This window comes from Adiantum capillus-veneris, chromosome 3 (assembly GCF_014529385.1).
Source record: "Adiantum capillus-veneris isolate H3 chromosome 3, ASM1452938v2, whole genome shotgun sequence".
NCBI classification, from domain to species: Eukaryota; Viridiplantae; Streptophyta; class Polypodiopsida; order Polypodiales; family Pteridaceae; genus Adiantum; species Adiantum capillus-veneris.
The window spans coordinates 71,693,472-71,706,342 of NC_140933.1; the positions used below are offsets into that span (position 1 = coordinate 71,693,472).

The following is a 12,871-nucleotide window of genomic DNA, read 5'->3' on the forward strand; positions in this document are numbered from 1 at the left end:
CAGGAGGAAGGAGAGCAACAGGCACCTAGTGCAGGAGGCCCTCAGGAGCACCTTCTCAAGCAAGATTACCCCAAGGAACCCTTGGCGTTTTCAGCAATGATCCACCAGCGTTTTCAGCAATAAAACACCAGCATTTTCAGTTTTGAAGCCTGGCGTTTTTCAGCCCTAAACATCAGCAATTTCAGCAAGCAAGAGAGCGTTTTTGAAGACAGCCTCTCAGCGTTTTTGAAGCCAACAAGACCAGCGTTTTGTAACCAGCACATCAGCGTTTTCAAAGACCTCTCAAATCAGCGTTTTACACGCAGTAAACCAGCGTTGGAAGCCTACCATACCAGTGTTGGAAGCCTAGCATACCAGCGTTTATCTCAGTAGTAAAGACGGTAGCACTTCAGCGTTTTGCAACAGCAGAATTCAGCAGATAAGGAGCAGCCTAGCAGATAGAGTTTTGAAATGACTAAGTTAATATATAAGGAAACCTTAGCACTAGCATTTCTAGCAGGTTGAGGAAGGAGAGCAACAGGCACCTAGTGCAGCAGGCCCTCTGGAGCACCTTCTCAAGCAAGATTACCTTCTCATTGCTGGCGTTTTCAGCAATGATCCACCAGCGTTTTCAGCAATAAAACACCAGCGTTTTCAGTTTGAAGCCTGGTATTTTTCAGCCCTAAACATCAGCGATCTCAGCAAGCAAGACCAACGTTTTTGAAGACAGCCTCTCAGTGTTTTTGAAGCCAACAAGACCAGTGTTTTGTAACCAGCACATCAGCGTTTTCAAAGGCCTCTCAGATCAGTGTTTTACTCGCAGTAAACCAGCGTTGGAAGCCTAGCATACCAGCGTTTATCTCAGCAGTAAAGACGGCAGTTCTTCAGCATTTTGCAATAGCAGAATTCAGCAGATAAGGAGCAGCCTAAAAGATAGAGTTTCAGCGCGTCATCGATAGCGTCACCGACATAGAGTGAGAACCCGGCAGATAAAGATTTGCAGACTTCAGCCCTTAGCATTCTCAAATTTCAGCCCGTCTCATCGTCGTCCTCATCGTTAGCAAGTCCAAGCATTGTAGAGATTTGTGTAATCAATAGTAGACCGCTCTCGCCATAGAGAGTGGGGCCTTCCGAGGAGGGTTGGACAACTTTTCTGGTGTCGTATTCTTCTCTCTCTATCTCTCAGTTTTAGCACCTTCATTCACAGTGTTCACCACTTTGTTTGTGTCCATTGCACTCTCTCACTAAAGGAACGGAAGGCTCTCTCTTTCGTAGGTCAAAGAAACCCTTGAGCACAGTTCGGAGTACTCATCTCGAGCAAAGTTCAACATTCACTTCCGCTACACCTTACAACCTTCTTCAAGAATCTCTGAGGCTGAAAATTCCTGAAACCACTTCCAACACAAAAACATGAACATACCCATTCCATGTAAAGTGACTGGAAAAAGAATATTCCTCTTTAAAAATTGTGCATGAAATGTAGATGAACATAGAGACGGAGTGTCAAATCGTTCATCAAACACACGCAAACAATGGGGTCGAATCTTGACTTTTTGATTTAAATCTATCAACCGTGGCAAATCACAATGGAAATGCCTATGCTTGATGCTCAATCCTTCTTATGCTCTTTCGGATACTGTGTCATGCCAAGGAAGAGACATGGAACGTGAATTCTTTGGGTGCAAATATTTCATCTTTTCATGAGTAATCCGCATATATCCGTGCTCATTCATGAGTGAATCGTGCTCAATGTACGCTTGTGAAAAGGGATCACATAAGGACAGTGACTAAAATACAGGAAAGCATCACGAATGCAACACTCGAACAATTGGTACTAACTAATCATTCGTACACATAATACTTCCTGTGGGGGTTCTATGGACCTTGACTCGAGAGCCAAGATCGGTTCTTCATGATCGATCGAATCTGCAAACAAAGTATCAACTAAACTATCACCCTTGTGAACAATCACATCTTTATCCTGCAAATCATCATGCTTGTGAGTAATCACACCTTGATCATGCAAATGATAATGCTTATCATTATCATGCAAATCACGTGTGACATGCTTTGGAGAAGAAGAGACTGAGAGAGTCAAAGAGTCGCAACAACTCTTGCATGTGTTGGGCTCTCTGTTTGGCCGCCAAGCGCGCGTGCTCGCGCTCACGCTCAAAGGCTAACCGACTTTCTTCGCGTTCGCGAGCCAATTCTGCTTTTCTTTCTTGGTGCTCGCGATCCATTTCGGCTCTTCTTTCTGCATTTCTTGCTTCACATTCTAACTTCGTGTCCATCATCATCTCGTCGAAAGCCTCCAGAGGAGTTAGTGCAATCCTTTGTGTAGATGGGGAAGCGGGACGGTCAGAAAAACCTCCTGGTGCGGAAAACTCTTCTTTGCCACTGCCATGCTCATCACCTCCATACGAAGCATCCATTCCGCTTCAGGTAATGACCATACACTGAAGTCTTGGGTTCTTAAGTTCACGAGGAACTTGGGTTCTTGTGGGTCTTGGGTTCTTGGGTTCTTGAGGTTCTTGAGTTCTTGAGGTTCTTCTTTCGCTTGCAATCTGTGTTAAGAGTAGGATCTTCTCTTTATCTGAGTCCTGTCACTCTTCAAAAGCACGATTAGGAATCGACACGCCCAAGAGGACTTGGGTTATGTGCGACCGCAACAAGCAAAAAAAAAAATGTGGTTCTTTCCTTGAGTGATACAGAACATTGCCAAAGCTTTGATACCAATGTAAGGTGCTACGGAAATGAATGTTGAACTTTGCTCAAGATGAGTGCTCCGAACTGTGCTCAAGGTTCCTTTTACTTACGGAAGGGAGTCCTTCCGTTCCTTTAGCACTGTGGTCTGACTGCCGCCCACTCTGTCGGAGGGATCCTCAATCATATTGAAGGCCCCCCCCCCCCCCCAGGCACCACTGGTCAACCTCTTGTAAACCATCACACACTTGCGTTCAAAAATCAGCCCTACCTCAGGCCTCATTTGGAGCATACAGGTTGAGCATCCCAACAATCTCACCATGAAAACGCATAGTCAACCACTAAGCCTGCCTCGTACAATGACACCACGATCCACAATGGCAGATTGCCACGGTTCCGCAATAGTCATACATACCCCTCCACGTCCGCCTATCGGGACGAACCCGGCTGACCAAAAAGTCTTATAGCGGCTGCCCAGTAAACCGGCTACACTGCCGAATGCGGCTCTCACATAAATGATGCTCCTGCAGCATAAGAATGTCAATAGTGCCCCCGATCAAGCATCACTGTAACTCCTAATGCAGGCCACCACGGTATCGCACCCAAGCCCCTGAACATTCCATGAGACAACTCTCATGGGGACTCGGCGAATAAAGCTGACGTTGCAGCAGCCATAAAACGGTGCGCCTTCGCCAATGGCTTGGACGGGGAGTAATCCGCATCCGAGTGACTGCGAGGTTGAGAGAGTCCAGTGGAGAATGACCCTCGAATCAGAGACCAATGCAAGCGAGCTGCCTCAAGTGCCTAACCTCCGTCAGGCCATTCTCATGGATGTACATGTAGCTAGGATCCTGCTGTTAGCCACGATCCTCACAACCAAGTGGCAGACCCCATGGGAGTCCCTAGCTGAAGCAGTTTGGAAGTGGGCCAAATCTAAAGCCGTGGGAGTAAATCGGTGATCTCAAGATCGCTGACATAATGAGAGAACTCAATAACCTGAGTCCGCAGAAAACGATCAGCCGAGGCCACAGTCCACTCCTGGCCGCTGTCGCCACAAAGAGGGAAAGAGAAGCCAACTGCCGAATCATAAGCGTCCCGGCCTCGTGCTGGGAGCATGATAACGTGTACTCTCATCTCCGCTGGAGCATGCGCCTCGCTAGCCCCGAAGTGCTGAGTGAAAGAGTAGCTGAAACTAGCGCCACGGTGATGGATATCAAAGCCCAAGAGGCCCCCCCCGGGATGGCCGAGAGCGGTGAAACCTGAATCTGGAGGGGAGGCCTCCGCACTCTGCCCCGTGTAAAATCACCTCCTAGGGAACAACGAGCTGCAGGAGGGTGCCACGGCATCGAAGGAACTGGAGGAGGGGGGGGGGAGCCACCGCCGCGGGGGGAGGAGGAGGAGGGGGAGGAAGATGCTGCCTGGAGGGAGAGGAGGATGAAAGAGGCTGGCGAGGAGGCGAGGAAGGGGGGGGGGAGGAGGGGAGGGCGGGGAGACAGAATGCGGGGGAGGCGGCAGAGGGCGCTCTGCTCTGCAGGAGGGGGAGGGGGAGGAGGAGGAGGAGGTGGGGGTGAAGAGGAGCGGGGGGGAGGAGGGGAAGGCGAGGGAAGAGGAGGCGGTGCGGTTGAAGGCTCTGACTATTCCTCTATTTCCCTTTTTTAGCCATAGGTACCCGGAACGCGGAACGGGAGCAGGGACAAGGACCCCCGCGGAACGAGGGAACGGCTAGGGTCCGGAACGAGAATGGCACGGAACGGGAAGCATAAAAAACACCCAAATAATGCAATTTTTAGCTCTACATGTTTGAAATTTGAATACAAGCAGTATTAGTGTCCTTTGACTCTAATACTCACAAAAAACTCGATTTGAAGACCCCTAGGCCATGGATGATGATGAGAGAGAGAGAGAGAGAGAGAGAGAGAGAGAGTCGAGAGAGCTTAAGGCTTAAGCCTTAGACCTTGAGGGCATGTGGATTTGCTTGAGAAGGGAGTGGGTGTGAGGACGTGTATTTTCAGTCCTTGCACACTTTAAAAAACACCTAATGTCTACTACAAAAAAAAACTGCTCATTTCTCCCCATTTTGAGAGTTGGCCGTTCCGGAGCCGTTTCGGCCGGTCGTTCCGGTATCAAGTGGTCACCCGGATCGGCAAAACGTTCTGGGACGTTCCCGCCTTGCAGGGGGGGAGGGAATGGCGTTCCACCATTCCAAGGCCTAGGGAACGCATTCTCCGGTAACTATGTTTTTAGCCCCTATTTATGCATGTCTTGGGGGTTTATTTGGGTTGGGCAAGGAGTTGGAGGGCCTATATGAGGGCAAAGACCATTGACCAGCGACCTCTGAGGTGACTTAGGACCGGCCCTTTATGATGCCTGCTGACTTCATGGCAGCTTATAGGGGGGGCAGGCAGCAGCTATAGGCTAGCCAGAGAGGGTGGCAGCCAATCACTTTGGGCATCCCTCCACATGCGTTATTGGGCAGCATGTAGCAGCTCTTCGGCGACGGCTTTGGTCAGTATTCTAGCATAGTCCCCACTTGCAGATGCACCTCACCTTGTGTTTCTTCAGGGCAGCCCCACATTGGGCGATCTTATTAGTGGAGTTACTTCCCGCCGAGGACATGCAGTCAGTGGAGAACAGAGGTCTCTAGCCCTTGAGGGCTGTCCTGTCGGAGGAGCCGTGGGGCATGTTTTACTCTCAGCCCCACACTTAGGAGGTGCAACATTGTCTTGCTCCCAAAGCTTGTCAGGTTGGCTGCCAATATTGTGGCTTTGTCAGAGTTCAATGCAACTTCAAGCAGTATGCAGGAGACAGTTATAACCGTAGTCTACTGTTCCAGGGTTCTTCATATGAGGGCATGTTTCACTATGCCGGACAGCCCCTGTTTCGGCACTTGTTCCCGTGTGGTAGAGGATCCTATAGGAGTAGAGTCGAGATGTCCGTCGAATCGGAAGGCAGTGTGGTTATCATGGCTTGGCTGCCTATGTTGACACAAACTAGCTCCTTCTTTGGCCACAATGAAGGATTAAGGATTGCATAGACCCAGCTCATACCTACTTTTAGATCCCTTGCCTTTTTCAGTGCTAGGTCAGCCCCCGAGGTAACAAAGCATGTGGATGAAGGGTGAAGAAAAGGTTAAGAGGCGTAGTTTTTTCGGGCCCTTCTGAAATGGCAAAACGTTTTGGGCCGTTTTGGAGTTTCCGAAACTTGTTTCGGGAAGTTCAATTATTTTCCCTCTTGCCTGACAAATTGCAGCCTGTGTGTAGAATGGCTAATGAGAAATGTTGAGTTCTGTAAGTTGTCAATACAGGCTACAGCTAACATCTCTTCATAATATAACTATATATATTTACGTGTTTTCCTGTTTTGCGATTCCCAGTTTCCTCTCAAGCACGAAACTCAGTTTCTCCCGTTTCCCAGCCGTTTATGCTTCTCCGTTTCGGAACTCTTGGAAACTATGGTTAGAGGACGCTCTGACATGCACAAGTTGGGTAGGGGGACTTTGTGAAACAATGTGGAGTAATTGAAACAACAAAAGCAATAATATGCAGCATGAAAATGTAAGTCAACTAGAGATATCCTTCTCTCTCACACACGGAAACCCTTTCAAAACGAGGAAAATGGACCTTATTCTGCAACATTGGTTGGCTGAAATTTTTTTACGTCTCCAAGTTAGAAAATGTTTAGGAAATCTCAGAAAAAATGCAAATTAAGCAGTTACGAACACCCCCTCCCATCCATTTCTTCTTTCTTGGGGAAATTAATTATGGTCTGAATGCGCTTGCTTAGTCTAAAAAATGAGATCTGTGGCCTTTGAAGGTTCCCTTTGTACCCTTGGGAAATGAGCTCTCTTGTGTAGTGGTGGGTGGTCTATTCGTGCCTGCTACAGTCTAGTTATGTTCCCCTATCTAAGGCAATTGTGTCTTTTGCAGGGAAGTTCCTGTTTGGTCGCGTGCAAAGTTTTGGCCTGCCTGACTGGTAGGCTCTGGTCGAACATTTCTTTTCTTATATTGTCAAGGTTGGGTATATGGCTGATATTTGTGTGTTTCCAGGAGAATTGAAGCTGGTAAAGGTGTTTGAGATTTTTGGCTCTCAGGATGGCTCTTTCAAGGTGGAACTTATAAAAAAGGATCCACAAAATATCGCTCTTGCTGGCCTCAGGCTTGCAGGAAAGCTTGTGTGGGACCCAAAGAATGCATCAGAATTTACTGTGGAAGCCAATGAACAGATGGAGGACTTTGTTCAAACAGTGAGTTTTTACTTGGACAAGAAAGCCTGATCTCAAAATAATGAAGTATTATTCTCGCAAATTTTGTGCAGCTGTACTAAATATTTGTAACCAGCCAAGAGTGCTTAAGATTAAAGCATCATTAAATTATAATCTGGAATTTACCGGCTGAAAATCAGAGTTTTCGTGGAACCCTATTGAAGGCCCTGGTATAAGCCAGACACAAGTGAGACCATGATCATGCCCTTATCGTGCCTGTCACAATTATGTGTTCAGTAGTCAATTGGTAGATTGCATAGAACACCTTCTCCGAGGCTCACACTGTACACACAATGTCTGAAGCTTCTCATCAGGGGAGGGCATTAGAGAGACGTTGGTTTTTGCATTCTCCAGGGACTCTGCGCATAGACCTGCTTGCTATGCCCCACTTGTCCTTGGCCCTTGTCTGCGCACTCATTAGGCTCTGCTGGCGCTGCCCACACTTTCCAAATTCCTGATTATTGCCACTATTATCCTCGCTTCCCACAGCCTGCGTTAAATGCTTATGGCACGATAGTGGGCTCTCAAGGTGATGGTAATCAATACTACAATGCAGTGGGTCAAAAGATCACCACATATTTTTACATATGGACAGGAAATAGTGGAGTATGTACACTCTTATACATATACCTGGATTCATCTAGGTATATTTTTTAGTCGTATAGCGGACATGCACATTGTGAAGTTTTCGTCCGAGTTACGACCAATTGATATTGTGCTAATTCTTTCTATGTTTTGTGGTGCGTATGCCCTATCAACTACCTCATTTGTGCTAATTTTTCGATTTCACGCTTCTTTTAGTGCTAGGTTTCATTATGGCTGAGTCTGCCCTTGATCTCCGGAGTCATGACAGAAACTCAGTACGCTTAACTTTGTGTTTGTATGCTCATGTGTGTGTGCGTGTGGTGTGTGTCGTGTTGGGGAGCATATGTTAGTACCTAGTTCTACACCCACTAGTGGGCACTGACGACGTTAGTGGGGATGCCGTGGTATTTAGTCAATACTATGCATGATGGAGCTGATGGTTATATTGTCTTGTGGGTGACTACCATCGGTCTATACCTTGCACTTTCCTTCAAGGGTGAATCTGGGCTTATCTTGGATTTATCTAGGTATATATCTTAACTTTCTATTTAGTGGACTTTCTTTCTCTATGAGAGGTGCTACATAGGCGAGATTGACGAGGGGATATGCAACATTAGGAGGACTAGGGAGGATATGTTCACAGGTGTAGTTTCAAGAGCTACACACGAAGCTGTGGCTATTTGACATATTAGTCACTTCCACCGTACTTTATGAAGTGCAAAGATGGGGGCCTGGCTTGGATCATTATAGCAGATCAGGTGGCACATATGATGGATGGAGATCCATGGAGAGACCACTTGTATCCATGATCTCCAAGATGTTCGGAGTGAGCCTCAGTGCCACATGAGATTATCAGAGCTGAGATGAGCGCACCACCAATTGTAGTGGAGGCTCTTGTTAGATCTATGGGAGCTACCACACAACAGATATTCACGACTAGCGCTTGAGTCATCGCGACAACTGGCTAGTGAGGGTGATACTTCATGTTGGTTTGCAAAGATATCTCTTGGTTTGAGCTAAATGGATTTAGTATGGACAGACTGCCACCTTTTGAGTATTCCCTCGATGCACCATCCCTCACCCACACACATTCAGAAATTAGCGGGATTATTAGACATGATCTCATTCAGCTGTATACGAGGAGGATTTGACTGTCTCCGTCACATGAGTTGGTGCAAAGGTGGCTTTTTATCAAGACCATCTTCTCCAGACGACAGATGATGGGTTTATCTCATGCCCCAAGTATATGGACACTCACCTATCTCATGGCATTAGATGCGTTATTGGTCAGCTACACACCTCATCTCACTAGTTGGAGATAGAGACTGGCCGATACAAAGGTATACCCCTAAAGGAGAGATTATTCCAGGTTTGCCAGAGATAAGAGGAGCACTATATCTGACAATGGACAACATACTACGAGATTCGTCAGCGTTATTCAAAGAGGGCTTTGGCCCCTTATCCTGCATCATGGATTATGATCAGAGGTGCCTAGGTCTCTTCTTGCTGGAGATCCGTAGGCTCGGAGAGTCCACCCTTAGGAGCAGAGGACCTACACATAGAGGATCCATATAGAGTGAGATCACTACTTTTACAGAAGGACTACTCTGGATGGCCCACCACAGGTTACCCAGTCACACCCTCATTGGGGCATTCTTATTGATCGAGCCATCCAACTTGGTCGCTCACAATGCCCGAAGATGTGAGGATCTTCACACCGTAGACGAGGTCTACATCGGAGCATCATTGAGCGACATCGAACACGCCCCTCCCAAGAGCTGACCATGTAGGACATTGAGGCCTTACTGAAGAGATCCATGAGAGAGCTCATGGGATGATCACCATTGCCCACTTTCCCCACTGTCCACCTCATTCGTGTGATTTACCCCTCCCCATATATATTGAGCTGATGTATTATGTGATGAGGATGTTGATGATGATGAGGATGTAGGTTAGGCTTACAGACCTATCCACTCTAGGTACCCTCATTTATTTTTATCTTTATGTTCCCCTGACACTACTAGAATCACACATGGATGTAACCTTTTGGTCTCATAGGTCATTTTGACCTTTTGAAGACGTTAATATAACATTTCATTTCATTTCTCTCTCTTGCACTTGCAAATGCATTAAGGGCTATTGTTGTTTATGTGTTTGAAGGGTCGTAGGCTTGGTACAATGGCTATGCTCTCAGGAAGTATAGCTTGTGTGCAAGTGATTCATGTAGGAAGGCATTACAGTTCTGAAAGAGCTCTATTTCACAAGGTTTTTAATCGTGTTACTGGTGGATGTTTATAGTTCTGAAAGAGCTCTATTTCACAAGGTTTTCTTAGCTGAGTTTATGAATCCACATTTTTGCCTATTTTGGTTTGAATGCCAGTATGTTGAATCCATATCAGAAGTTCTTTGTGTTTTATTTTTCAGGTATCACAGGATGGTATGATTCAGCCTGATGATCGCAGCTTCTTGATGCAGTTATTGCACCCATATCAGGTCGGAAGAGGCCATGATCATGTTCAACCTCCAGGGTTGATGTTCCCAGATATAAGAGTCCTGGATGTACAAGATGCTACATCTGAACAGGTCACAAGGGCAAGGAGAGTCAACCTCTTGCAACATCTTCTTGACCAAAGATTGGCCAATGAAGAGGATCAGCATGGATCACCAGAGGTGTGCATACTACACATGTCTTACGCTTGTGAGATGCACAAGGTTAAATCATCTGACCAGTATATGCTGTGCTGTAAAATGTTGTGATGTGTGGATTTTACATTCAGACTTCGAGGGTCTCCTTGCTTCTCGCTTTTGTGTGGGCTTAGACTTCCTACTCGATTGGTTTAGAACGCATAAAACATGATAGGTACATTGCTGGGAAATTACAAGAAACGGGTATATCATCATTCAAACGATTGTTTAAAGCCTGCAAAGGAACTTCAAAATTTGCACAATGATTCATGCTTGCAAGTCAGGATTCACAGTTTTGAAGTATGTTGGTTATCTGTGTGCCACTTGAGAATGTTTAGTGCAGTGCCGACGTGCTCTTTTCGTTTATAGCATTTGTAAAGGCTATGATGAAACTCAACTTCTCACTTGCAGCTACCAAGCTGGGATTTTGTATTTTCTGGCTAGCGCCATGCGCCATGACTCACTTGCTAGCACTTCTAGATCTGTGCCTTAGATGTTTTCTTCTTGTGAGGTAGAAGATGTGGTGAGACGTGGTTTGATTGTTAAGAAACCTACGTTCAAATGTGGAAATTCATGAAGCTTGTAAACTCATTTTTGTTGGTGCAGTCGACTGGGGTCAGCTTTTCACAACGAGCATTGCAATATCTACTGCGTCTTTCATCACCTGCGAGAAACAATTTGGGCCTTGAAGGTGCATTTTGAACTTCAGCTCCTGGTGTTGATTTCATCTGGGATGTAATATTATTTCGTTGATTGAATGCAAGTTAAAGCTGCACTTCATGCCTCTACAATAAACTTGCTACTTTATTGTTTTTGGAGTAACGTGGATACTTGCTATTGGAGTTATTGTAGTTTCCAGAATGCAGTTTTTGCACAGAAGCTTGCATTTTAACAAATTGTTTCTTGAGATGACGTGAATCTGTTCAAAGCTACCATAATTGCATGTGTTTGCCTGCTTGTTTGAGGGATCATGAATTGTGTAAGGGCAGGTAGTGGTATCTGTCAGCATCTAGTGGTATTTCGCTTTGTCTGCTCAATTGTTGTATCTATCTTCTTTCTACTGTCATTTTAAGAACTTTCTGTCATATCTAAAAAAAGGGAAATGTTAAGAGCGAATTTTTTGGGAAATTGGGAACAAAAACGAAGACAGTAGAGACATACGTGGACATCAAAATAAAAATGCTGATACAACGTTAGGAGCAAGAGTGTGAACAGTTGTCAAGAAAATGCACTGCCTGTATACAATCGAGGGGTGAGGTGGGCAAGCAGTCAGATAAAACCCCCACAAGTTACAACATGCGTAAGTCATCAACCCACAACTTTAAGAAATGGAAAAGATGGGGAATTGTAAGTGAAACCCTTGAGGATGTGTAGTGCTCTACATGCATGATGACTGCGTCTACAACAGGTGAAGAAGACTCTCTTGATCAATGGACAGCCACCAAAAGGCTCTATAAGTTGTTGGGGGTTAGGATTGTAATCCTAACCCTATAGGCCACTCGGGGAGGATCGCTAAGTTGGTGAGAATTTTGTCTTCATCGGCTTCTGCTAGGGTTTAGGCCCCTCGATCGGGATCTGCAGGTTGGCTAGGGTTAATAGGGCTAGGGAGTCCTAGCCCTCTGGGTCTTCAGTGGCTTGACACGTCAGCACTTTGTGACAGAATAGGAAAGGGGCAAGAGGGTAGGCCTGTCATACAGACCATGTGAGCATGAAACACTCCCCTCTTCTCCCTGCCAACAACACTTGACTGTGGGCTCACCTCTAGAGAGCTAACACTCCCCTAATCCATGCGTCTGAAAAGCCCATCCAACGCATAATGCCCTCGAGGAAGCCTTAGTCAACTCTGTCATATGCCTTCTTAGAGTCAAGGAGCACCATAAGATCCTCTCCTCGGAGAGGGGCAAGAGCAGTTGCCTCCCAAAAGGTGAAAATGTTGTCAAGGATGCTACGCTCCCTGACGGAGCCTGTCTCTGTCTCATGCATGATGCTCTCCAGTAGCGGTTAAATTCTCAAACTCAGAGCCTTTGCTAGATTTTTGTAGGCTGAGTTGCGAACGGTGATGGGTCGCCATTGCCAAATTTCGTCCAAAGGGCCCCCTCTCCTTGAGGATAAGATAGATCAAACCCTCACTTATGCTATGTGGCATCTCCCAAGTGTGCAAAATGTGCTGGTATGCACTACATAGGTCTCGACCAAGAACCTCCCAATACTTTAGGAAGCTAGGAGTCAAACCTCCTCACCTGGGAAGCTACCTAGCCTCGTGAAGCTCTTCTGGCTGGAGAGGACTCTCAAACCTCTGGCGCATCTCCTCAGTGAGTAAGCAAGGCGTCTATGCCCACACGTGCTCTCTGCATGCATCGTCACGCTTTGACTATGGCTTAGGTGAAAGCAACTCATAGTAGAAGTCAGTAGCAATTGCACGCATATCCTTGGGCTCTATAGCAGCATACCCATTTGGTCTCCTTAATTGGCAAACACTTCTTTGCGCATGACGAGGATCCACCATCTCTAATAACTCACGAGTATGTCCCCCACCTGGGTCCATTGAGTGCCTGATGATGGAAAATAAACACGTGGTGCGGCTCCTCAATGGTGATCAACTCGTGCCGAGCCTGCTGCATTTGCTCCTCCGACCATGGGCTATCTGGGTGACGCTCC

General features: G+C 46.5%; 1 protein-coding gene across 7 annotated transcripts in view; it reads left to right on the top strand.

Moving 5' to 3' along the window:
• Positions 1-12,871, top strand: part of LOC147461084 (F-box protein At5g39450-like) — a 163,579-nt gene that overhangs the window by 87,072 nt on the left and 63,636 nt on the right. For 6 of the 7 annotated variants that reach the window (XM_086508716.1, XM_086508715.1, XM_086508717.1 and 3 more), the window contains 4 exons: positions 6,609-6,654; positions 6,729-6,925; positions 9,953-10,198; positions 10,820-10,904. In XM_086508716.1, coding sequence (XP_086364842.1) covers positions 6,609-6,654; positions 6,729-6,925; positions 9,953-10,198; positions 10,820-10,904 — 574 coding nt within the window. The remainder of the gene's footprint in view (positions 1-6,608; positions 6,655-6,728; positions 6,926-9,952; positions 10,199-10,819; positions 10,905-12,871) is intronic. The other variant, XM_086508714.1, reaches the window with a different exon arrangement.